At 47.8% G+C, this 26,635-nt stretch overlaps 1 protein-coding gene across 1 annotated transcript in view; it reads left to right on the forward strand.

The window, feature by feature from the left end:
• Positions 1–1,132: 1,132 nt before the first annotated feature.
• RRP15 (ribosomal RNA processing 15 homolog) overlaps positions 1,133–26,635 on the forward strand; it is a 34,903-nt gene continuing 9,400 nt past the window's right edge. Inside the window, exons 1-4 of the mRNA XM_040430444.1 lie at positions 1,133–1,248; positions 7,335–7,585; positions 10,593–10,690; positions 11,683–11,872. Coding sequence (XP_040286378.1) covers positions 1,209–1,248; positions 7,335–7,585; positions 10,593–10,690; positions 11,683–11,872 — 579 coding nt within the window. The 5' untranslated portion in view covers positions 1,133–1,208. The remainder of the gene's footprint in view (positions 1,249–7,334; positions 7,586–10,592; positions 10,691–11,682; positions 11,873–26,635) is intronic.

Consider the following 26,635-nt stretch of genomic DNA (forward strand, 5'->3'; position numbering starts at 1 on the left):
TTGTGCCCTTCACAGTAGTTATGCCCATATTGTGCCCTTCATAATAGCTATGCTCACATTGTGCTCTTTTCACAGTAGTTATACCCTCATTGCGCCCCTTCACAGTAGTTGTGCCCACATTGTGCCCTTCACAGTAGTTATGACCACATTGTGCCCCCTCACAGTAGTTATCCCTTCATTGTGCTCCCTCACAATAGTTATGCCCTCATTGTGTCCCCGATACAGTAGTAATGCCCTCTCTGTGCCCCCTTGACAGTAGTTATGCCCTCATTGTGCCCCCTTCACAATAGTAAAGCCCACACAGTCCCTCCCTCACAGTATGTATCCCTTTATTGTGTCATTAACAGTAGTTATGCCCTCTCTATGCCCTCTTCAGAGTAGTTATGCCCTCATTGTGCTTCCTTCAGAGTTGTTATGCCCTCTCTGTGCCCCCTTCAGAGTAGTTATGCCATTGTGCCCCCTTCCCAGTAGTAATGCCCTCTCTGTGCCCCCTTCCCAGTACTAATGCCCTCTCTGTGCCCCTCAGTAAATATAGAAAAAACATTAACTTTGCGGCGGTGCAATCACCAGGTGTGGCCCCAGCCTTAGGCCTCCTCGTGAAGGCGTCTGATGCAGGTTTTTCACATGATCTTGCTGCAGATTTTGCGGAATTTGTCGGAAATGTGCCCCAGGTTTCACCCTTTGCATTGCAAAAATGCGCACAAAGAATTGACAGACTGAGAATTTAAAATCCGCACCGCGGGTCATATGATGTGTGGAAAATAGAGAACATTTTTAAAATCTTATATTTTAAGCTGCAAACAAAAAAAATCATTGCGGCAAATCCATATGTAATGCGCACCATGTATATGAGAATGATGTCAGATCACCACTTTATACTTCTTCACTGACACTAAGACCCTGACTGACAAAGCTGCAATAAACATCCTAAAATATCCATTAAAACTAAATATAATATATAGAAATTAACTCAAATTTATGTATTTGGTCACATAAAAAAAAAACTGCAATCACCAAAGCAATCTCTAATCCTGCAGATACGACACTAGCGTGTACTCACCACCAGATGGCAGCAGAGCAGCGGAGGACGCGGCTCCCGACTCAAACATGGCGGCGCCGGTGTAGTAGATACCGGAAGTGAATCAGGACGGCCCTTACCTCACCACCCGGAAGCAGTGCTTCCAACACGTGTGTAATCCCGGGCAGCTATGGAAGTGAGGGCGGCTGCGGAGCAGAGCGAACCTGCAGGTATGGGGCGGCGGGTCGTGCGGCATGTCTGTGCCTAGAGGTGTCTTTAGTGTTTCCTGTCTACGGTTCAGTCTGTTGCGGAACTACAAATCCCAGAATGCTGTCTCAGTACACGCCGTGTGCACACCCGATATGAGCGACGTACTGGCTGCCGCATAGGAAAAAAAAGAGTTGAGCAGTCGTCTGTAGCAACCAATCAGGTGGCTGCTTTCATTTTCCAAAGCGCCTCTGAGAAATGTGAGCTGGAAGCTGATTGGTTGCTATGGGCAACGGCTGCACTGAGTGTGCCCATGATGGCAGCTCTTTCAGGGCAGAGGGCATGTTCAAACCTTGTTATTTCTGCCATGGCAACAAAAAGAATCCCTGAGGTTACCTGTGCGTTGATTTAAAATGGGAATTCACAAAAAAATTAAAAAAATCAATGAGCGGTTTTAAATTCAGTTTTTGCCCTGGAAACCCATCATGTGACAGGTTCCAATCATTCTTCTATTCTCTCACTGAACAGTTTAGGAATACGGCCTTGTCAGAGTCAGAGTTCCCCTTTAAGAATAGTTTGGGGGCCACACATGCATTTTTTTTTAAGGGGTTATCCAAGAAAATGAAAAGCTCCCTCATAGTGACCATACTGACCTGGCTCCCCTCTCCTGCATGGCGGCCCGCGGCTGCTTCTCCCCGTGCGCGGATGAAAACATCAGGGGGCGGGGGAGCAGCTTCCAGTGGCAGATGGGACGAGCCTCCTTAGCATCACCCACTATGCTCGGGAGGCCCTTTAAAGGGCATCTGTCAGCAGATTTGTACCTATGACACCGGCTGACCTGTTACATGTGCGCTTGGCAGCTGAAGACATCCGTGTTGGTCCCATGTTCATATGTGCCCGCAGAGCTCCAGATGGCATCCAAAATGGTCGCCAATGCGCCTTAAAATTTGCAGATGGCAACAAGACTTTTTAGCCTTGTCGCCATTTGTGACCGGACTGCCGCACTGTAGCTGAATATTGTGGCGGGGCAATGGAGCCGATAATTCCTTGCCCCGCCGATGACCACCTACGCTACAGGCCTGAGGTCTATGTGGTAGTAAAATCCCAGCGCAGGCGGGTGTGATGACATCATCATGCAGTAAGGAGCGCTCATCTGCGTCGCACCATCCCGGGCTGTACAAGCAGCTAGTGAGCGAAAGGACACAGGTGAGTATAAGATTTAAGCTTTTTTTTATTTTTTTATTACTGCCCGTAAGGGGGGGCACTGGGGTGACGTTACTGGCCATAAGGGGGACACTGGGGTGACGTTACTGGCCATAAGGGGGACACTGGGGTGACGTTACTGGCCATAAGAGGGGCACTGGGGCGACGTTACTGGCCATAAGGGGGGAACTGGGGCGACGTTACTGGCCATAAGGGGGGAACTGGGGCGACGTTACTGGCCATAAGGGGGGAACTGGGGCGACGTTACTGGCCATAAGGGGGGAACTGGGGCGACGTTACTGGCCATAAGGGGGGAACTGGGGCGACGTTACTGGACATAAGGGGGGAACTGGGGCGACGTTACTGGCCATAAGGGGGGAACTGGGGCGACGTTACTGGCCATAAGGGGGGAACTGGGGCGACGTTACTGGCCATAAGGGGGGAACTGGGGCGACGTTACTGGCCATAAGGGGGGAACTGGGGCGACGTTACTGGCCATAAGGGGGGAACTGGGGCGACGTTACTGGCCATAAGGGGGGAACTGGGGCGACGTTACTGGCCATAAGGGGGGAACTGGGGCGACGTTACTGGCCATAAGGGGGGAACTGGGGCGACGTTACTGGCCATAAGGGGGGAACTGGGGCGACGTTACTGGCCATAAGGGGGGAACTGGGGCGACGTTACTGGCCATAAGGGGGGAACTGGGGCGACGTTACTGGCCATAAGGGTGCACTAGAGGACAGTATCGGGGGAAATTACTATGTGGAGCATATTTCTACTGGGGGGGCAGTGGGGAGTAATTACTATGTGGGGGGTATTAATCTAAGGTGTTATTATTAGCGGGGAGCTCTCGGGGGCAGTTATAATGGCTGCAGACACTGTAGGGACATCGTCTGCTGGGGTCACTATTTTCAGCAGTACAGAACCTGGGGCTCTCACTACTGTCACCTGCGTCTCATCTTCTCCAAGTATTTTTTTTCTTTTTTTGTTATATATATTTTCAATTTGGCTCCTGTTTATTTGTTTGAGTCTGGAGCACTGGCCGCGTTAGGCCTCTTTCACACTTGCGTTGTTGGGATCCGGCGTGCACTTCCGGAAAAACGCAAGCGTACTGAAAGCATTTGAAGACGGATCCGTCTTCCAAATGCGTTCAGTGTTACTATGGCACCAAGGACGCTATTAAAGTCCTGGTTGCCATAGTAGTAGTGGGGAGCGGGGGAGCGGTATGCTTACAGTCCGTGCGGCTCCCGGGGCGCTCCAGAATGACGCCAGAGCGCCCCATGCGCTTGGGGCGCCCTGACGTCACTCTGGAGCGCCCCGGGAGCCGCACGGATGGTAAGTACACTGCTCCCCGCTCCCCACTACACTTTACCATGGCTGCCAGGACTTTAGCGTCCCGGCAGCCATGGTAACCACTCTGAAAAAGCTAAACGTCGGATCCGGTAATGCGCCGAAACGACGTTTAGCTTAAGGCCGGATCCGGATCAATGCCTTTCAATGGGCATTAATTCCGGATCCGACCTTGCGGCAAGTGTTCAGGATTTTTGGCCGGAGCAAAAAGCGCAGCATGCTGCGGTATTTTCTCCGGCCTAAAAACGTTCCGTTCCGGAACTGAAGACATCCTGATGCATCCTGAACGGATTACTCTCTATTCAGAATGCATTAGGATAAAACTGATCAGGATTCTTCCGGCATAGAGCCCCGACGACGGAACTCTATGCCGGAAGAAAAGAACGCAGGTGTGAAAGAGCCCTTACTGAGAAAAATGATGTTTTACTATATGCAAATGAGCGTCTAAGAGCAACGGGGGCGTTGCCGTTACACCTACAGGCTCTGCTCTATCTGCTACTGCCGTCTCCTCTGCACTTTGGTAGGACCGGGTGTGAAGACGTTTACACTGCCTGACCCTGTCAGAGTGCAGAGGATACAGCAGTTACAGAGAGAGCACAGCCTCTTGGTGTAATGGTAACGCCCTCGTTGCTCCTAGGGGCTCATTTTCATATATTAAAACTTAATTTTTTTCAGTAATGCAGACACGTATGAACATGGGACCAACACAGATGACTTCAGCGGCCAAGTGCTTATGTAACAGGTCAGCCAGTGTCATAGGTACAGAACTGCTGACAGACGCCCTTTCATGTATTCCTATGAACTGTGTAAAGGATCCCCCTCCCCCCATAACTTCCCCAGCAGTGACAGCAGCAGCCCTTTCACTAGTGGTCACTTCACAGCCCCTTACTCAGCACTGCCCCCTACCGCACAAGCCTAGGCATTGCAGCCTACCATGAAGGGTTGTCCTCAAATTCTAAACATTAGGTGGATGGTGCCCCGGCCACAGGGAGAGCATGCAGCGGCCATAGGAGAGGGGGCAGTGGGGGAGGGGGCGTCTTGCATTACAATCTGCTGGTGGAAAAGTGGGCAGCGGGAGTCCTGCGGTCACAGCGTAGCTCCCCCTGCTGGTCTCCAGTTTATAATTCTGCTGTGATGGAGACTGGTTGCATTGGATATGATGCCTCTAATAACTGATCCTAGATGACTCCTCTCAAATCCACCCCTGGCCACATACATGAGATTAAAGTCCACCAAATCTGACACTTTGGGTGGGAGCGGCCGTCCATGTGGCCCAGCTGTCTCCTGATGCCGGGGGAGGGTAAAGAGCGGGCGGATGGATCTCAACATGTGCAATTGTTTGTTCTTAGGGGAGGTAAGCTGCCATCAGAGGTGTCACCATTGAGAACACGTGCATGCTCGGCCAAACGGAGCATGCATGTGTATATGAGGGAGGCGCAAGTCTCGACCCGACCGTGTTCTGATGGCCCTAAATGATCGCTGTTTGGGTCCCTGTACCTGGGGTTGGGTGAGGATTTGCGGACGTCTGACTGAGGCTTTAAAGGGGTTGTTCGGCATAGGCTAGAAAATAAAAGGAGGGATTAACCCCCACCCCCCCACCTTTATTCTGGTGCTCACTGGGTCTGCAATGGATCTCTGGACGGTGCAGGTCACCGCTGCGCAGCCTCCAGGATTTTGGGCTAAAATTGTGGATTACCGGATGATTGCACAATGGCTGCTATCCGTATAATGAAGGACGGGCGTCTCCTCTAGCGACCCTTTCTCTGCATCTCTCAGATATGTTTTTCCTTATTAGAGTCAAGATCTTGATTTGATGTCAGTGAATGGAGACATCATTGACTTTTCTATTCCAAGATTGGAACGCGCCCCGACCGCTTCTCATTTTATGTCCAGTCTGTGTGCATCCTACATGCGTCCTCGGCAGCTGCGCATGCCTCTCTCCCATCCAGAGGGGTCTCTGCGATGGGGCAGTTTTTTTAAAAGGGTTGGAGCCAGACAGTCCCTGCGGTCCTAACCTATGCCCCTTAACAAAGAACACCTCGCAGTTGTCCACGGTCCCACTGCAGCACCAGGAATCGACTTGGTCCCGCGACCGCTGCGGCCAGTCACAGGTCTCAGCGTCAGATCAGCTTGAACGATACGTCACTGAATGGAGCAGCAGAGGGATAGAGAAAAGGTGAGGGGGGGGGGTTCTTTTCATTAAGCCCTCTTTCACACGAGCAAGTTTTCCGTCCGGGTGCTATGCGTGAAGCAAACGCAAAGTGTTGAGAGAACTTGTGTTTTAAAGGGATTCTGTCACCAGGTTTCTCCCCTGTCAGCTAAACATATGCTGATGTTCAGGGCCTCATCAGGATTCCTAATGAGGGCTTCTAAATGTGATCCGTAGCCTTATTTTGCTAAAAAACAGGTTTTACTTACCTGTCACTCAAAGAAATAAGGTGCCCAAGGGGATGTCAGGGGATGCAAGGTGCCCGCCGCACCCACCACCTTTCCAGACTTCTGTGCCGCCTCTCGCTCTCCCTCCCTCCTCCTGCTGTAAGATATCGCTCGTGCGCACAGGGCTCTGAGAGGCTGGCGCCAGAGTGCAGGTCATACCTGGGTTGAGCGAAGTGCCGACGCATGCGCACTTCACTTCAAGAAGCCAAATCGAGAAGTCCGCACGGGCGCATCAGGCAGAGCCCTGTGCGCACGCGCGAGATCTTACAGCAGGAGGAGGGAGGATGGAAGGAGAGCGAGAGGCGGCACAGAAGATTAGGAGGCGGTGCAGAGGTCCGGAAAAGCGGTGCTGGGCACGAACGGCGGTGGGTGCGGCCGGCACCTTGCATCCCCTGACATCCCCTTGGGCACCTTATTTCTTTGAGTGACAGGTTAGTAAAACCCGTTTTTTCGCAAAATAAGGCTACGGATCACATTTAGAAGCCCACATTAGGAATCCTGATGAGGCCCTGAACATCAGCATATGTTTAGCTGACAGGGGAGAAACCTGGTGACAGAATCCCTTTAAGTTCGGCGTCTAAAGTTCGGGGTATCGAAGTATCCCGTTATGGATTCTAAATTCCATTATGGTCTGTGGTAGCGGAATCCATAACGGGATACTTCGATAACACGAACTTTAGACGCCGAACTTTAAACACAAGTTCGCTCAGCACTAATCTTAACCCATCACTCTTCTTGGAAGGCTTAGTAAATCTGCCTCAATCTAAAAGTCTTTGCATTCTCCTGGGCTTCCACTAGAGGGTAGTGTCGCTCTGTCACCAGTAAGAGAAGCTGGGAATTTAGTGTATGACTATTAGAAAATGTAGGAAAGTCCTAAATACGTGACTAGTCAGGTAAAATACTGGCGGCCGTACCCATTTACACCAAAATCAGTGCTGCTGCTTGAACACGTAGCACCACTGCTCAGAGGACTCTTATAAGCACCTGTGTGGTTTAATTGTTGGGGTGCCTGGAGTCATCACCCCCCACCTACAGCTACAACAAACCCCCATCATCCCATCCAGGCCTGTATTACTGTGTGGAATGTGTCCATATCTATTAATGTTAGGTCTTTCCTCAGGTTCTGAAGAATCAAATTTTGGAGATGACAGCTTTTCGACAGATGGCGGGGAGGAGTCTGATGCCTCCAGCCATGAAACCAACGACCAGGTTACATCCGACGACCCAAATAAAGGCTGGGCCGACGCCATGGCCAAAATCCTCAACAAGAAAATCCCCTCCGACAAGAGCAGCACCATCCTGGTAAAGAGCAAAGTGCTGGAGAAGGAGAAGGAAAAAGAGAAGCAGGAGCGGCTGGAGAAAAAGCAACAGGTGCGTAGAGGCTGGCCTCCTCAGAAGAAAACGGGCGGATCGTAAAGGACTGGAAAAACAGGGTGGCCGCCTTCCAATAGCAGCACTGCCCCTGTCTGTGTTTTATGTGGCATTTCAGCTGAGACCCCTTCATACCCTGGAGCGTGAAGTGCTGCACACAATCCATAGACAGGGGTGGAGCTGTTGTTGGAAGATGGCAGCCACCATTTTCTAATCCCGGACCTCCTCTTTCAATTGTTACTTAAAGGGGTTCTCCAGGAATTAAAAAAATGAAAATACTTACTGTAAATATTATTCTATAAGAAATATATTCACAAATACCTTTCGTTACTTAGAATGGCTTGTTTTGTCTAGGATGCAATCATCAGGAGAAATAAAATGGCCGCCATCCTATCAGTACACACAAAACCTGTCCTAATCACACAGGAGAACAAGTTACTTCACCACAATGAGCCATAGAGCTGCCTCATCCTCCTCTCTGCTCTGCTTGTCAGGAATCATGATCCTGAATACAGGTGAATCTCTGTGGGAATGGAGAAGATGAGGAGACATGAAGTAGAGGAAGGAGGGTGAGGTGCGGATAATGAGCAGCAGCTCTTGTTTACAGTCTCCACAGCAACACATTACCATCTTATCATCTGTATTCAGGATCATAATCCCTGACGAGCGGAGGATGAGGCAGCTCTTTACCTCAGTGTTGTAAAGTAACTTGTCCTCCTGTGTGATCAGGACAGGTTTTGTGTGAACTAATGGGACAGCGGCCATTTTGTTTCCCCTGATTGCTCCCCAGACAAAACGAGCCATTATGAATAATGAAAGGTATTTGAGAAATGCCAAAAGTGATTAAAGAAAACCTGACTTTTTGGCAAGGAAAAGGTGAAAGGGGTTGTTTCACCTCAGAAATTGGTGGCGTATTGCTAGGAATAGGCCACCAATGTCTAATAGGTGCAGGTCCCAGAGTGAAGTCCGTTATCCACTTCTATCTTGTTGGTAAAATCAATTTGTACCGTTATTTCTGTTTTTGGGGCAGCTGTGTGACAACCAAGATGGCTGTCAGTGCTCCCATAGGGATTGTCAGCCAGCTTCCTCAGGCTACTCAGCGTATAATCTGCCTAATTATAAAGTCCTGTACGCCCACACCTCAATTCACTGTAGTACTAAGCAGATATGAGACTGCCCGTGGAAGCGTAACGTAAGGCGTATTGGTTGTCATTTTCTCTGATACAGTTCCAGATTCTCTGCATAGACGTAGAGCAATCGCACGGGCTCCGATCAGTTGCTTTGACAGCCAGCACGGTCATAGTGAGCTGCCTGTTATGCTAAGCCTTAGGCACCGCCCGACCGGAAAGCCTAAGAAAATCGCCAAGCCATCAGAAGATCGCATGTAGATGTCTCCTAAGTGTACTAAAAAAATAACAGTAAAAAATTAAATCACCCCCCCCTTTCCCAATTTTACATATAAAATTAACTTTAAAAAAAGTCCGAACTATTAAAATATAAAAATATTTTTTGTGCACAGGGAACACAGTATCATAAAAAAAAAAAGGATGATTCACTAGTTTTTTTTGTCACTTTATCCCACCCCAAAACAATTGAATAAAAAGTGATCAAAAAAAGTACTAAAAAGCTCATCCTGCAAACCAAGCCCTCATGCAGCTCTGTAGACAAAGTCATAACATAACGATGCAAAGGATTATTTTATTTATTTAAGGCCTCATGCACACGAACATGTGCCGGTCGGACCCGTGCCTCCGTTCCGCACAGACCTTCCGGATTGCGGACCCATTCAAGTGAATGGGTCTGCAGCCATGATGCGGGCTGCAAAACGACCTGAGTCTGCATTCTGTCTCAATAACGGATGATTGGCGTTCGTATCTGAACTCGGCTTCGCTCCAGTCCACTGATTGCCAAGCCGGTAGCTAAAGGGCTTATCTTTCCGATCCAGCCCCTTCCCCCTCGCCATTATATTGTGCTTCTATATGACGGGTTCTTGGATGTGTACAGTGCTGTAATGCCGCAGGTCTGCTTCCCATGACCTCAGTGCGGTGTCCTGGGCCCGACCGGTTTTATTGTGAAGCAAACGCTAGGTGGTTAAGTAGACTTGGTTTGATGAAAGGCCAAAACTCGGCCGTAAATTCATTCTGGGTCTGGCCAGTATTATAAGGCTGGAGGCGATGAAAGGAGGGTTTTGTACAGCGGAGCTTTATGACAAGATGACTGTGAGTACAAGTCTATTAAAATGCAGATCTTAACGAGGCCTCTCAGCTTTTCCTAAATAGACACTTTACCTTGTGGCCGTGGAGGGACATGACTTCATCTGGTGGGTTCACCGGGGGCTATTCTGCATGGGACCAGAGGCTTCTGCCTTCACTAACATTAGAGCATCACGTTTACAGCAGTCCCCTAATATTTAGGAAAGTATTGGCACCCCTGTGCCGCTTTTCCCATCCCCACCTCCCACTCTGGAAAAGTCTAAGCTCCCCTGCAACACAAAGTGCAGTTCCTTGTCCCAGCTTACAGAATAGAGACCCCCGCCCAGGCAGCTCATAATGAAACCCTACTTGAAGGGACACCCCTAACCTTCACCAGGGGAGGCCGACCAACCCCTGCCACACGTACGCATGCTCGGCTTGGGGAGAGGACAGCCATCTGCCTGTGGGGAGTGTTGGGGTGCTCCCATACATATTAGATGTTGGGCTGGTCTTGCTGAAATTGCCAGGTTTGGCCAACATTCATCTCGTGTGTATGGACAGCTTAACGAGAGGCAACCAGCAAGAGATTTGTACCATACAGAAAAAAAAAGCCCGTTGAGTAGCTTCTTATATACGTTCCTATAGAGAGAAGTCTTTCCTATGAGGTCACCTGATGTTTCTCATTTCGCTCCCCAATGGGGGCTCTGTAACGGACGGGAGGCGCAATCACATTGCGACCCCCTTACGGTCTGTCATTTTGTGCGTCCCCCACCCTCACGTGCTTCCTGCTCCCTGACGCTCAGCTTCTATTGCAGTTTGATAAAAAACGACAGTGGGAGATGATGTGCAGAGTCAAGCCAGATGTGGTCAAAGACAGAGAAGACGAGAGGAGTCTGCAGAGAATTGCTACAAGGTAAAAAAATCATCAAAATTTCACTTCCTTTTGTATTTCACTTAATTTTTTTCATGCCGATATTGAAGATGGTACATCGTGCGTGATCTGGTTCCAATAAGAGATCAGCCACAGAGGAGCCTGGAGATTTATGTAAGGAGAGGCAGCCATACAAAGGGGTCTATCCGGAAAAGATAAAGCACAATGCGCGTGTGTGTGTGTGTGTGTGTGTGTGTGTGTGTGTTTAATTGCAGCTAAAGTCTGGAGTGTTTGTGTGTACACTGGATCCAATAGAGGCTGTGGTCAGGACATACATATAGCACAGTACTTATATAGACTACCGCGACCACTGCTGTGCCCCTGTTATAGTCTCATCAAAGTCCATCTCCCAGGGGTCGCGTCGGCTCTCCCCCTGCCAGGGGTCGCGTCGGCTCTCCCCCTGCCAGGGGTCGCGTCGGCTCTCCCCCTGCCAGGGGTCGCGTCGGCTCTCCCCCTGCCAGGGGTCGCGTCGGCTCTCCCCCTGCCAGGGGTCGCGTCGGCTCTCCCCCTGCCAGGGGTCGCGTCGGCTCTCCCCCTGCCAGGGGTCGCGTCGGCTCTCCCCCTGCCAGGGGTCGCGTCGGCTCTCCCCCTGCCAGGGGTCGCGTCGGCTCTCCCCCTGCCAGGGGTCGCGTCGGCTCTCCCCCTGCCAGGGGTCGCGTCGGCTCTCCCCCTGCCAGGGGTCGCGAATGAGACAGTCAGTTTAATGTGTCCTCTGTAATCTGTGACCTGCAGAACTGGCCTATGTCACATACATACAAGAATTGTATTCCAAGATACTGTACGTGATGGAACTGATAATAAAACCCATAACCGCCAAACACATCCCACATTCATTGACTATCAAGCTGACGGATGAGTTGTACAGTTTTAATATGATGCCTTTGGCGTATTGGACCCCGGGGTCAGCTAACAGAGCAGCTGCGTAGCGTTAAAGGGGCCTTTCCTTTACCATTTGTGTCTTCTGTCCCCCTCAGAGGTGTCGTACAGTTATTTAACGCCGTGAGAACCCACCAGGGCAACGTGAACGATAAGATCAAAGAAGCCGGACGTTCGGAGAGGAAGAAGAGTAAACTGATGTCGTCTGTGTCCAAGAAAGACTTCATCAACGTCCTGAGAGGGAAGGAGGGCAAAGGCGAAATATCGGAGCGGCCAGCGCCAAAAAAGGTGCGTTCTGCCTGGTAAAGCGGGCAACATATTTATAATGTATTATACAGTAACTCCTTAAAGGGGATGTGCCAAGTTTTAAAAGGGTTTCTATCACCTGAAAAATGGGTATTAAGCTGGCTGACATTGGCGATGTGCTAATGTCAGCTAAACATAACTATATTAGTGCCATCTCCCCGCCTGAAGCCATTACTGAGAAAAACAAACTTTTATAATATGCTAATTAGCCTCTAGGAGGATGGGGGGGGGGGGCTCTGTTTGCCCACCTCTTTTCACACCCTTCTTCTCTTGATTGACAGGGCCAGGGCAGCGCTGCTCTCCTCCCGCCGGCTGTGTCTGCAGTGTAAATCTCGCGCCGTTCAGTATTCGGCGCAGGCGCAGTGAGGGAAGGACGCTCGGCGGCTGCTGGCTTCCTTACTGCGCCTGCCCATTTTTCAGGTGACCAAAACCCTTTAAAGGGTTTCTGTCACCCCACTAAAGTGATTTTTTTTTTGTTGGGCTAGTTAAATTAGTTATATAGCGATATATTAAAATATAATTGTGTTCCTTACTTTGATCCAGCAGTTTAGTCAAAAAACGAAGTTTTATCATATGCAAATTCGGTCTCTACCAGCAAGTAGGGCGTCTACTTGCTGGTAGCTGCTGCAGAAAACCGCCCCCTCCTCTTGTTGATTGACAGGGCCAGCCGGGATCTCCTCCTCCGGCCAGCCCGGTCGGCATTTCAAAAATCGCGCGCCCGTGTTGAATCTGCGCAGGCGCTCTGAGATGAGGAGGCTCGTCTCCTCAGAGCTCCCTCAGTGCGCCTGCGCCGATGACATCATCGAAATAGAAGACGTCATCGGCGCAGGCGCACTGAGGGAGTTCTGAGGAGACGAGCCTCCTCATCTCAGAGCGCCTGCGCAGATTCAACACGGGCGCGCGATTTTTGAAATGCCGACAGGGCTGGCCGGAGGAGGAGATCCCGGCTGGCCCTGTCAATCAACAAGAGGAGGGGGCGGATTTCTGCAGCAGCTACCAGCAAGTAGACGCCCTACTTGCTGGTAGAGACCGAATTTGCATGAGATAAAACTTCGTTTTTTGACTAAACTGCTGGATCAAAGTAAGGAACACCATTATATTTTAATATATCGCTATATATTTAACTAGCCCAACAAAAAAAAAATCACTTTAGTGGGGTGACAGAAACCCTTTAAGTTATCCCCTGTCCTAACTGATCAGAGGAGGTCCAACGGTTGAGACCCCCCATCAATCCCAAACGGGGGCGCGTTCTCCAGATGATGGAGCGGCAGGACGAGCATGTGCCCAGCTGCTCTATTCATTCTCTATGGGACTGCCGAAAATAGCTGAGCGCAGTACTCTAACTCCAGCAGTCCCATAGAAAATGAATGGAGCGGCAGGGCACACGCTCGTCCTGCCGCTCCATCAGAGGTCCCAGTTAGTTATAACTTCAAGACCTGGCACAATCCCTTTTAATGACGCAGTATTTTTTTGTATATTCATCCCACATGCGTGAAGTGCTCTCCATTCATCGCTATGGGACTTCAGAAAAGAGCCTTGAGGGCGCACTCAGCTATTTTGGGAAGTCCCATAGCATTGATCGGAGAGCGCATTGCACAAGCACGCCCTTCTCTATGGGACTGTGGAAATACCCGAGCCAGAACTGATTGTGGCTGCACGGGCGCGGCTGCTCTGTGATCATTTTGGGCGCCCCGTTTGGAGGTGGGTGCAGATCCCGCACCTAACTGACATTAATGGCATATCCTAGTGATATGCTTTCAGTATCCCAGATGGGAATTCCCCTTTCCAGATTTTTTTTTATGAAAACCAGATAAAAATGTAATATCACATAATACAAACCGCGCACTTATAACGAGTTAGGGGTCCGGCTCTGGCAAATCCCGCCAATCAGCGCTATGGAATCTTCACAGCGCCGCACATTGTATAGTGGCTGTGCTTGGTACTGCAGCTGAGGCCCATTCACTTGAGCTGCATAGAGGTCATGTGGCCGATGAATGTGACATCCCAGTCTGACCGAGTGCTGCGACCCCTTTAAAAACAGATAGGACATCTGAAGGGTTTATCTGCACCGGCTATATGGGGTGTGGCCCAAGCGTTATGGGCAGGCCCATTGAGCCAGTAGTATCTATTATGTCCTACATTAATCTCTGGCGTGTTTTTGAGGTTTGTCTTTAAAGAGTTTATCCAATCCCTTTTAATGACCCCCAAAATGCCCGGGCCCCTCCTCTAGAGCCTACTTACCTGCTCTCCGGCACCCGCGCCCCTCTGGATCCATGCATGGCCGCCGTCTCTGCATCTCCCCATCGCGCGGATTGAAAAAATCAGGCGACGGGGGAGCAGCCAATAGGCAGCGACGGTGACCAGCCTCCCTAGTGTCACCCACGATAAGATGCAGCGGTGGCCGTGCTGGGATACAGAAGGACGCGGATGCCGGGGAGCAGGTAAGTTTGCTCTGGAGGTCTTTATAGGGATTGGGTAACCCCTTTAAGAATCAATGTGAAATAAAGAAGAACTCAGGAAGTACCACAGCACAGCCTGCAGGGGGCAGTGCTGCCTTTCAGAAGAACTTAAACAGATTTCTGCTCCTACTCTTGTGTCTGTTTGGCCTCACACATTAGATATAGTGGTAGCAAGAAAAGGTTTCATGTTGTAGTGCTGTCATAGTGTACAATATCAGAGGAGTCGCTCAGGCCCAGGATTCTGGTTCTGTCCACAAATATTTGACAAGCCGGAATTACTGACAACTTGGTGCAAACTCCCAGTACATCAAGCTGGGACCAGACTTTACTGATCTGCATAACTATTCTATACCCCTCGCCAGCTGTTGCAATACTACTACACCCAGCATGCACTGGCTACACGCTGCAGTGAGCAGATACAAAACAGTTATCAGTGCCACAGATCAATTTCTTAGCAGCTTTTTCCCATGTTCTGTGGCCGAGGGGTTGTCAGAGTACCGTTGACCTGTCTGTAGGATAGATCAGTATCAGATCAGCGGGGGTCCCACTCCCACTAATCAGCTGTTTGGAGAGTGCAGCAGCCTCTTCCTAGGCCAGTGATCTCACGTTGGTCACATGGCCTTTGTGCAGCTCAGTCCAATTCAAGTGAATGGGCCAGGGCTGCAATACCGAGCACAGCCAGTATACAGTGGACAGCGCTGTGTTTGGTCAGCCATGAAGGGGGGGGTATCGGGATCGGCTGGGGTATCGATCACATACGGAAAACCCCTTTAAAATCTCATCCACTTTGCTTATATGCTGCAAATTTTCTGCCTGCCAATGTGGATGGAAAAATATGCAGCGTGTACGGTACATGTGAACATGTACTGACGGGTTTTCAGGATTTCTACATTGATTTGCTAGGATGTACGGATAGAGAGGAGTGTTTCCATGCTTGAAACTGGTGCAGCACGCGGTAGATGTCATCACACCTAGGGGTCCGCACTCCCAACCTCCCGGTAGATGGGTGTCTCCTAATCAGTTGTACAGCTAGGGGGTCCGCACTTCCATTCTCCCGGTAGATGGGGGTCTTGTAATCAGTTGCACAACTAAGGGTCCGTACTCCCATTCTCCCGGTAGATGGGTGTCTCGTAATCAATTGCACAGCTAGGGGGTCCGCACTCCCATTCTCCCGGTAGATGGGTGTCTCCTAATCAGTTGCACAGCTAGGGGGTCCGCACTGTCATTCTCCCAGTAGATGGGTGTCTCCTAATCAGTTGTACAGCTAGGGGGTCCGCACTTCCATTCTCCCGGTAGATGAATGTCTCCTAATCAGTTGCACAACTAGGGGGTCCGCATTGTCATTCTCCCGGTAGATGGGTGTCTCGTAATTGGCTACACAAATGCTTTAGATGGGTGTACCCCATTAATCGGACTAGCTGCGCAGAAGCCCAGCTTTTCCACTTCAGGTAAATACAGCTTTCATATGTGCGCAGCACACGGTTCCGCGTCGACTCACGGTTACCCCCCCCAATCCCCCTTCCTTTGACTTTTACAGCACTGAACAGAATGTGCTGTAAACGTCCTTCTAAAAAGTGCCTAGTAGGCAACTGGGTTTTCTTTAAGTCGCCTTGGCACCGAGCGGCGCCTCTCATGAGCTAATGCTTCTAATAATGGGCCCAGTTTTCCTTCCATCTGAACTCCCCTGCAAATCCCTGCCCAAGTCCTGTCCTGGAAAATGTTTGTGTGGTTTCTATTCGGTAATAGACGAGATCTAAAAAACAAATGTTCCCTGGTCTCGCGGCAGTCACAGAGTGTGCGGGGCCCGTGGTGTCGCTGTGTACACTTTGATCTGCGCTGACGTGGGGGGTGCGCTCGGCCTCCCAACCCCCACCCTCTATATCTTTGCGGCTTTTTTTTTTTTTTCTTCATCCAAGTGCTTTTTGGATGCCAGGAAGCCGTGCTTGATCCCATTACCACATAAACATATTGTCATATGGTTCCTGTTTGTGTGGCCACGCTGAAGGTTACTTTATCCATCGACCGGTTCCGTGCCGTTCAATAACAGATAGACGCCTGATGTGGATACGTCCGATCGGGCATCAAAGGCTGCTGGAAAAACTTTTAACGTTTAAAGGGGTGTCCGCCTTTTTATTAATCCCTCACCCCCTGCAACCTTTAACTTTCTGGAAGGACCCCCTGACCCAGCTCCGCTCATCTTTGTAAGTGTTTGTAAGTGTTAATACCGACGACAATTGTAAGTGTTAATACCGACCACTCCATTCACTAGACTGTGCTGACGTCTTTTATTAGGCACCAGCTGAGTCTGTGGGAAGGTCTCGGACTACCCCTCCCCCTGTGTGCAATTAGGAAGGTGAGAGTTGTAGTATAAAGTTGTGGTGCTATCGCTTGCAATGACTGAGGTTAGTGTGCTCAAATAAATGGTCAGGACCTGACGACTCACATCCTGACGTGGTATGGGGTGGAGTCTTCATTGACGACCCTTTATAAGGCCAGAAAATCACCTAGGAATGTTTAATTTCATGAGATTGAATATGTGATCGTATTGATATACCGTATTTAATGGGTTAAGTTTTCAAAGAGCATGTCCACCCTTAAACTCCAATTACATCCTGTATTATACTCCAGAGCTGCACTCACTATTCTGCTGGTGCAGTCACTGTGTACATACATTACATTACTTATCCTGGACTGATCCCGAGTTACATCCTGTATTATACTCCAGAGCTGCACTCTCTGTTCTGCTGGTGCAGTCACTGTGTACTTGCATTACATATCCTGAGTTACATCCTGTATTATACTCCAGAGCTGCACTCACTATTCTACTGGTGGAATCATTGTGTACATACATTACTTATCCTGTACTGATCCTGAGTTACATCCTGTATTATACCCCAGAGCTGCACTCACTATTCTGCTGGTGGAGTCACTGTGTACATACATTACTTATCCTGTACTGATCCTGAGTTACATCCTGTATTATACCCCAGAGCTGCACTCACTATTCTGCTGGTGGAGTCACTGTGTACATACATTACTTATCCTGTACTGATCCTGAGTTACATCCTGTATTATACTCCAGAGCTGCACTCACTATTCTACTGGTGGAGTGGCTGTGAACATACATTACTGATCCTGACTTACATCCTGTATTATACTCCAGTACTGCACTCCTAATTCTGCAGATTTATTGGAAACCGTGAAAAATCTTTGCCAAAGTGGTCTACTGTCATTGTAGATATGGAGTCTACTCCCAACTAAACAGCAATGACTGAATCCATAAGGGGTTATATTGCAGGGTCTTCCATGTTTGTGAGGGCTTCATTGTTCACGGAGATTCCAAGATCCAGCTCCTTTAAACCCTGAACAAACCTGAAACCTCTGACATCTGGGGTTGGCCTCCAGCCTAATGAATCTTTTGTCGTGATGGTTTGCTACAGTGTATCGGCGTAGGTAATGGTCCAGGTTTTGTAGCTCTGAGGCAGACTCGACATAATGGTAGCTAGTGTTCTTTCATTCACTGACATCCAGCAGTGGATGCACAGATTCATGTATTGCATTAGGAAGTTACAGAACTATATGCTGTTGGACAATTGAGCTTTGAAACCGTTTAGTAAAGTGGGAGCCTGCGTAATGAATTAGCGTACACTCGGCGGCTCCGGCTTTATCTACATTCGCCGTTCCCCGTGCACCTTGAAAGAGTTTATTATGAATTGTGCCGTCTCGAGCTTTGGATTTCATTAACTTCATGGTTTTTACAATCCGCGCTTCACATCTAGAGCCAAGAGACCCTGACTGCATGTTCATCAGGATCACATTAAATGAATGCGTACCTCCATCACGTAGCACTTGAGGTAATTTGTAGAATTTTTTTCCTTACATTAGCGGTAGCAGCTTTTTTTTATGTTTTAGGTATTGCGGCGGTTTATGTGGCTCTACAAACGCAACTCCGCTTCTGGTGCTACCAAATGACCACCCCGCGGTGTTGGCTGCTGCTTTTTGCGCCCTGTCTTCATAAAACATCCGGAGTCTGCTGACTGGCTGAGGGAGAACGCCCCGCTATGCTCTTGCTTTCAGGAAGCTACTTATACAGTTCCTTTAAAGGGGTTGTCCAAGATTTACGTATTGATGACCTATTCTGACTGTCGGCACCCCCGGCGATTAGCGGTGCGAGGAGGCTACGGCACTCTGGAAGTGCTTAGGCCTTTTCCTAGACCACGTGGCCTTGGTGCAGCTCATTTCTAGTCAAGTGAAGTGATCAGCTGTTTGAGGAATCCACAACCCCCACAGTGGACTTCTCACCATTCACTAAGCACAGCGCCGTCCATTTGATGGTGGCTGTGCTTGGTATTGCAGCTAACCTCATTCAGTTGACATGAGCTGCGCCCAGGCCGTGTGACCGATGAACGTGATGTTATGTGGCCTAGGAAGAAGCCTTCCTAGAGTGCTGTGGGCTCCTCGTACAGCTGATCGCCGGGGTGCCGAGAGTCAAAACCCCGGCCGATCTCGTATTGATGACCTATCCTGAGGATAGGTCATGAATATGTAAGTCCTGCAGAACCCCTTTAAGTGTCTCTTCTCCTAAAAGTTTTCCATGGTCAATGGCACCAACGTCTTCCGCATGACTGGGACAGATTGTCACCAGTCAGATCAGTCCCTGTACCCGACGGTTCTCACAATCGAACGTCCCTTTTTCAGACCCATATACACACACGGAAGCCAATTTTATATAACACCTGTGTGAGAGGAAAAGGAGACCGCAGAGGAATCCACGTGGACACGGGAGAACGCACAATTTCCACGCAGATGTCTATTGTTGAATTCAAACCCAGAACCTCTCAGTGCTGAATGGTAACAGTGCCACCCATTGAGCCTAATCTTTAAGACTCTTTGGTTTGGATTGCGATCTCACAGAGGAGAGAACCAGAAACGTCGGATGCAAACTTCCGTTCCGATTTCCATGTACACTGACTTCAGGGTGCGGCGGTTTTTGTTCTTTGTATTTCCGTACCAGTTCACCTGAATCTCGAACGGGGAACGGACAAGAATGGAGCATGCTGCAAGTTCTCGGCACGGGCTAACGGATCGAAATTTCTGCCTGTGAGTTAGGGCAGAGTCCCTGCTTCAGGGTCTTGTAGCAGAGAGCATCTCTCTCTAAGGGCTCTTGCCGTGCGTGAAAGACAGCCAAGCCGCGCTCTGGACAGCAGAGACACAGAACATTAACATGTTTGATAATGCCCCGTGCCTCTCCGTGATCTTTTTACTACAAAATCAAGGTGACAACTTTATCATGCAGCGGATTCCACGCACGGCATCCGCTCGTGTAAAAGAGTCCTAAGGGCTCATGCCGTGCATTGGGGATTGCAAATTGTGTCCGGCGCTGATGGATGCAGACCCATTCAAATTGAAGGGGTCTGCGATCCGTCCGCAAAAAAAAAAAGCACTGTCTATTTTTTTTTGTGGTGCGGAGGCATGGGCCGAAATGCTATGGAAGCGCTCCGTAGTGCTTCCGTGCCTTCCAGATTGTGAACCCATTCAAGTGAATGGGTCCGTATCTGGGATACGGTGCGCACACGGCCGTTGCCCGTATATTGCGGACCCACTGTTTGCTGCCAAGGCCAGCACACAGTCGTGTGCATGAGCCCTAAACCACTAATTGATCTAACACACCAGTTACATGGACGGCATTATTTTTTTTTTACTGGGAACGATGTAATACTTCATTTCCCCTGCGGAGGAGCTGCGGCAAAGTTGAACACTTGCTGCCATGTTCCTTCATAGATCCCTGTGATCAGCTTTTGATTGGGTTTCTCTTTTACCAAAAAAGATTCTTAAAAGTAGCAGCACTTTTCATCCCCATCCAAGTTTCAGGTATCAGAAGCCTCCAGACAAACTCTATTTTGTGTGCAAACCGCAGAATCAAACAGATAAAATCCAACCTGTCCAATGAATCGAGCCCCAGCCCAGCCTTCTTCCGCTTCTTTTCCAGAAGCTCTGTTTACATGCTGTTCATATCTTCAGCGTCATCCATCTGATGAGTATTTGCCTTATGTGCTCTGCCCCTTCACCCACCAAGTGCAGCGTAGAAGTTTTTGAATGGCCATATGGTGTTCATTATATTTGGGACTGGGCCAGCGTGTTCCTTTCATATCTTCCAGTGTTTTATCAAGGTATTACATTATCCTTATTCAACCTATTGCTTTTTTTTGTGTGTGTGTGTGTCGTTGTCTTTCCCAGGGACTTTATTCTGTTTTTTCGGTCCACGGCCTTTCATTTATTTGTTGCCCTTTGGGGGAGAATGAATCAGATCAAACACATGAGTACTTGCATAGCTTGTTTGCCAAGATCTCTGCTCTAGAAATCATATTTGTGGGGTTTATGAAGTCACTTCCATCGAGGAGGGTCATACATCTATCTGAGCGTTTTCATGTCGTGCACTGGGTCTACATTATAATAACCTGGTCTCATGTTGCTCGTGTTCTTGATGACTTGGTTCTTGGCTACTGGAAAGCTTAGATGTTAAATCCTCCTGCTGACTGGCTCATCATTTTCTTGAGGTTTGCTGGGACACTTGAATATGAATCATAAAAACCACAAGGTTCCTTATTTTTAAGAGCATTGTTTTTCACTTCCACCCCATCTAGAACTAAAAAAGCTAAAAAAAAAGACAGAATTCTGGTTTTCTGCACCTTCTTACTAAGACCCTGCATTATGGGTGAAGAGTTTCCGCTGCTCCATTTTATAGGGTTGGAGACAGACGAGTACAGTGCATGGCTTTTTCCATCAGACCCATAGACGTTGGATGGAGCAGCAGGGTACATGCTTGCTGACCACTTCATTTGAACTCTTCCTCCCTGCGGTCCTGCTCATTCCAGCAAAATCTGCCCTCCAAAAACAATATGGCGCTCCTTGCCTTCTGTGCCCTGTCGTGTGCCCAAACAGCGGTATACCACCACATATGGGGTGTTTCTGGTAATAAATGTTGAGGTTTGTTTTATTGTTAACCCTTGATGTGTTCCAGGATTTTTTTTTTTATTAAAGTGGAAAATCTGCAAAAAATGAATTTGATATTTCACCTCTATTTTGCATTAATTCCTGTGGAATACCTAAAGGGGTTAGCAACATTTCTAAAACCAGTTTTGAATAGTTTGAGTGGTGTCCTTTCTAAAATAAGGTCATTTATGGGTTGGTTCTATTATGTAATCCCCACAAAGTGACTTCAGAACTGTACTGGTCCTGAAAAAAGTTAACTTTGAAAATTTTCTTAAAAATTTCAAAAATTGCTTCTAAAATTCAAAACCTTCTAGCGTCCTAAAAAAATTGAATTACCTTACTAAAATGGTGCCAACATAAAGTAGACATATAGGGAATATTAATTAAAGGGGTTGTCTCATCATGGACAATGGGGGCATATCGCTAGTATATGCCCCCATTGTCTTATAGGTGCGCTCCCATTCATTCCTATGGGGCTGATGGAAATAGCAGAGCCAGGGCTCGGCTATTTTCGCCGGCCCCATAGAAAATGAATGGAGGGTGGCTGCGCATGCGCAGTGCGCACTCCTTCACTTGCGGGGCCCCGTTCTCGATATAGGTGCGGGTCCCAGCGGTGGGACCTGCACCTATAAGACTTTTTTTGTTTTGTTTTTTAGTCCATAAAAAGGCGTTGCAAATGTTGTTCTTATAGAGCAGCTCTCGGTTTTGGGAACTACCCTCCATAACAGCCATATACCCATATGGTAAAAAGATATCCCCATGCATCAGCCTCTTTAAAGCTCTCATACACATAGTAATGGCACGTGTACAGGCCTGGGTGGCCACTAGTCCCTAAGAGTATATATTTTGCTCTGTGAGGCATCATATCCTACCCTACAAACAGTTGCAGGGGAACTGCTTCAAAAGCCCACCTCTTTGAGAAGACCACCCAATTATTCAGAGCAGATTTCTTATGACAAATACTCAAATTCCCCCATGTATGACTCATACTGGCCATCTTTTTGGAGAAGTCCGTCCAAGTGGTCACTTATCATTTAGATTTTTGGCGGTTGCCTGAGAAGTTTCACTGTATTTTGTAGTCATGCCATTGATCACGCCGTGAGGACCATACTGTTACACATTCATTTCGGTATCAAATTATAAATCCCTAATGCATGGATCCAAAGTGTGGCCATGTACATAGACAGGACGATGAATAAATTAGCATATTGGGCAACTGAAAATTCTCTAAATACCTTGTATCTTGTCCTCTATTTGGACCAAAAATGTTCACAATGCATTTATTTTACTCACTGATATAACGCTGACATATTACTCGGCGCTTTACAGAAATTTTCATCATGCTGTCCCCAATGGGGCTCACAATCTAAGTTCCCTATCAGTATGTCTTTGTAGTGTGGGAGGAAACCGGAGAACACCCACACAAACACGGGGAGAACATACAAACGCCATGCAGATGTTGTCCTTGGTCGGATTCGAACCTAGGACCTCAGCACTGCAAGGCACCAGAACTAACCACTGATCCACCATGCTGCCCATCACATCAAATTAGAATTTTTCAAGGTAAAATTGTTTAGTGTTTTAATGTTGAAATAGAAAATTTGCAGCTCAGTCACTGGGTGGTCTCCCACTCACCCTTTTTATTGTCTCCCTCATTACTGGTTTAAAGGGCGAGGAAATTTCGAGCCTTTGCTGCCTGGTACCTCTTGACACTTAGTGTAAACAGAGTCTCCTCTTACCTTAATGCTCTGTATAGTCAGGGATTACATTCATTATCTGGCTTGTGTACATACAACCACATCTTACCCTGACAGCCGTCCTTTATGCTCCAGCAAATTGACACAGCTAATCAAACGTAAAAATACCATAGTCTCCTCCTAAAGTATTGCTGCAAACATTGAGTTTATCGGGATCCTCGATGACCATAAGAAGAGTTTCTCCTGAATGCCCTGTCTCTGGCTCTTCAGCCTTTGTGATTGTGTCCATCCTTATGGCTGCTACTGGTGGTCGTCGTCATCTTCTCTTCAGTTCTTTCAAACAATTGTTTTTCCTTCTATTGGGATGCTCAAAACAAGATCAAACTTTACAAGGATGATCCTGTCTGGTCTGATTATTTGCTTTCAAGGAATCTGTTTAAGCGGACGCAGTATAGAGGCACCAACCAGTTTGTAAACCAAAAGTTCAGTGTTTATTCACACGTTGCACCTGCAATCCAGTCCGGTGTTTGACCCCACCTGGCCACTTATCAGTCCAGCAGCACACACTGGGAGGAAAATACCTGCCTCCACATACAACTCCCTTTACTGTGTCACACTATATTTTATAGAAAGCGGGCAGCACTCCAAAATTGTAACAAAAAATAAAAAGACTTTATTCACCCATATGGCAAGGCAACGTTTCGGCTCTATACAAGAGCCTTTCTCAAGAGCCTTGAGAAAGGCTCTTGTATAGAGCCGAAACGTTGCCTTGCCATATGGGTGAATAAAGTCTTTTTATTTTTTGTTACAATTTTGGAGTGCTGCCCGCTTTCTATACCCTTGTATATTGGGTGAGCTTATTCCCATTGGGCTGTGCACCGAAGGTGCTTGATTACTTTCTTTTTGCTGGTGCTGCATATATATATATATATATATATATATATATATATATATATATATATATATACTCACCTAAAGAATTATTAGGGACACCTGTTCTATTTCTTATTAATGCAATTATCTAGTCAACCAATCACATGGCAGTTGCTTCAATGAATTTAGGGTTGTGGTCCTGGTCAAGACAATCTCCTGAACTCCAAACTGAATGTCAGAATGGGAAAGAAAGGTGATTTAAGCAATTTTGAGCGTGGCATGGTTGTTGGTGCCAGACGGGCCGGTCTGAGTATTTCACAATCTGCTCAGTTACTGGGATTTTCACGCACAACCAATTCTAGGGTTTACAAAGAATGGTGTGAAAAGGGAAAAACATCCAGTATGCGGCAGTCCTGTGGGCAAAAATGCCTTGTGGATGCTAGAGGTCAGAGGAGAATGGGCCGACTGATTCAAGCTGATAGAAGAGCAACGTTGACTGAAATAACCACTCGTTACAACCGAGGTATGCAGCAAAGCATTTGTGAAGCCACAACACGCACAACCTTGAGGTGGATGGGCTACAACAGCAGAAGACCCCACCGGGTACCACTCATCTCCACTACAAATAGGAAAAAGAGGCTACAATTTGCACGAGCTAACCAAAATTGGACTGTTGAAGACTGGAAAAATGTTCCCTGGTCTGAGTCTCGATTTCTGTTGAGACATTCAAATGGTAGAGTCCGAATTTGGCGTAAACAGAATGAGAACATGTATCCATCCTCTGATGGCTACTTCCAGCAGGATAATGCACCATGTCACAAAGCTCGAATCATTTCAAATTGGTTTCTTGAACATGACAATGAGTTCACTGTACTAAAATGGCCGCCACAGTCACCAGATCTCAACCCAATAGAGCATCTTTGGGATGTGGTGGAACGGGAGCTTCGTGCCCTGGATGTGCATCCCTCAAATCTCCATCAACTGCAAGATGCTATCCTATCAATATGGGCCAACATTTCTAAAGAATGCTATCAGCACCTTGTTGAATCAATGCCACGTAGAATTAAGGCAGTTCTGAAGGCAAAAGGGGGTCCAACACCTTATTAGTATGGTGTTCCTAATAATTCTTTAGGTGAGTGTGTGTGTGTATATATATATATATATATATATATATATATATATATATAATCTCTCTATATATCCTGTTCCTAAAATTGGTGATTCCATCTATCCCAGCCTCTTGAGGGAAGCGTTTCGAAAATCTAATTGGATCCATATCGGCTTATCTGAGCGGAGCGTTCCTAGCAGTGGCTTTCCAGTATTAGTGCCGGTGAATGTGTAAGAATGAGGCATCCGAGAATGGCTGACAGGTGCGCTGTGCTACAGCCAAACATAGACCAAGATCTTTATCTTTGCTGTTTGTGTAGAAGACAAGAGGCGACCCTGTGTGTTTTATAGGCTGGCATTGTGTCAGGGCTCTGCAAAGAAAGGAAGCCTCTTTTACACAAGTTTTATCACTTGGATTTCTGCTGTTTACAAGCAAATACCACGGCGTTATTAGTAGAGGACAGAATGTATTGTGGACGCTTTACTAGAACCGGCACAAATGATCTTCTACGAGGCCTGTAATTCTTGCTTTGGACCCGACTCATCCTTCCATTACATGGCCAGTTATTTCAATGGCCACCCTGTAATGCCTTGTATCCCCTGCGGCGGCTGCTTCAGAGGAAATGTTTGATCGGATGCTGCCGTCTTTGGTATTAACTGATGATCTATGAGATGCCATACCTGTAGCTTTTAAAGGGGTTGTCCCATCTGGAGCATTTATGGTATATCGATAGGATGTGCCATAAATGTCTGATAGGTGCAGCTCCCACCTCTGAGACCCACTCCTATCTCAAGAACCTGACCCTACCATGAATGGAGAGCACACTGCGCATGTTTGGCCTCCTCTCTATTCACTGCTCTGGGACTTCTGAAAGTAGCTAGTGACTAGTGAATGGAGATCAAGCTGCGCATTCATGTGAGATTGGAGCCGATACCAAAGGTGGACCCCGTACCTATCAATATGCCATAAATGTCCCAGATGGAAATTCCCCTTCAAACTGATGGTTTTGAAAAGTAAAACTCAAAAAGAAGACCAGTATTGTCCAAATGCACATTGTGATATGTCGGCCCCAAAGATAGAAATGACACTGGGCCAAATAAACACCAAAAAATCTGGATTATTCTTGGTTGCATCATTAAACAGTTATAATAAAACCATGTGGACAACATAAGCATTTGGTGGAGAACTGGAAAAACCAAGCAATCCAAGAATTCGTTAGTTAGGTCAAAGATAGGAAAGTTCGAGTGGAAGAGTTTATATATATTTTTTTTGTTTTTTGTTTGTTTTTTGCATTTCTGTATTACTTTTTTATGTATATTGGTGCAGTGGAAACAAAGGTCACACATTAGGATTTTACCATGGGCGGCGACCCTTTTGAAGGGTCCTTTTACATGTGAAGAATAAATTGGTAGAAACGACCATCCGTCCACAATTCACTGAGTTGGACCTTCACAGTGACTTTGGGCGGCCGCAGGTCAAGACCGCAGTGTAGCGCTGCCTGCTTTGCCACGAATGAAAGTGAATGGGGTCGCCTTGCACAACAATCGCGAGGAATCGGTGAACTCTTGTGATTTGTAAACTGTGCACACGCCTGTACATGATCTCCCTGCCTCAT

The sequence above is a fragment of the Bufo bufo genome, chromosome 4, assembly GCF_905171765.1.
Source record: "Bufo bufo chromosome 4, aBufBuf1.1, whole genome shotgun sequence".
Taxonomy (NCBI): domain Eukaryota; kingdom Metazoa; phylum Chordata; class Amphibia; order Anura; family Bufonidae; genus Bufo; species Bufo bufo.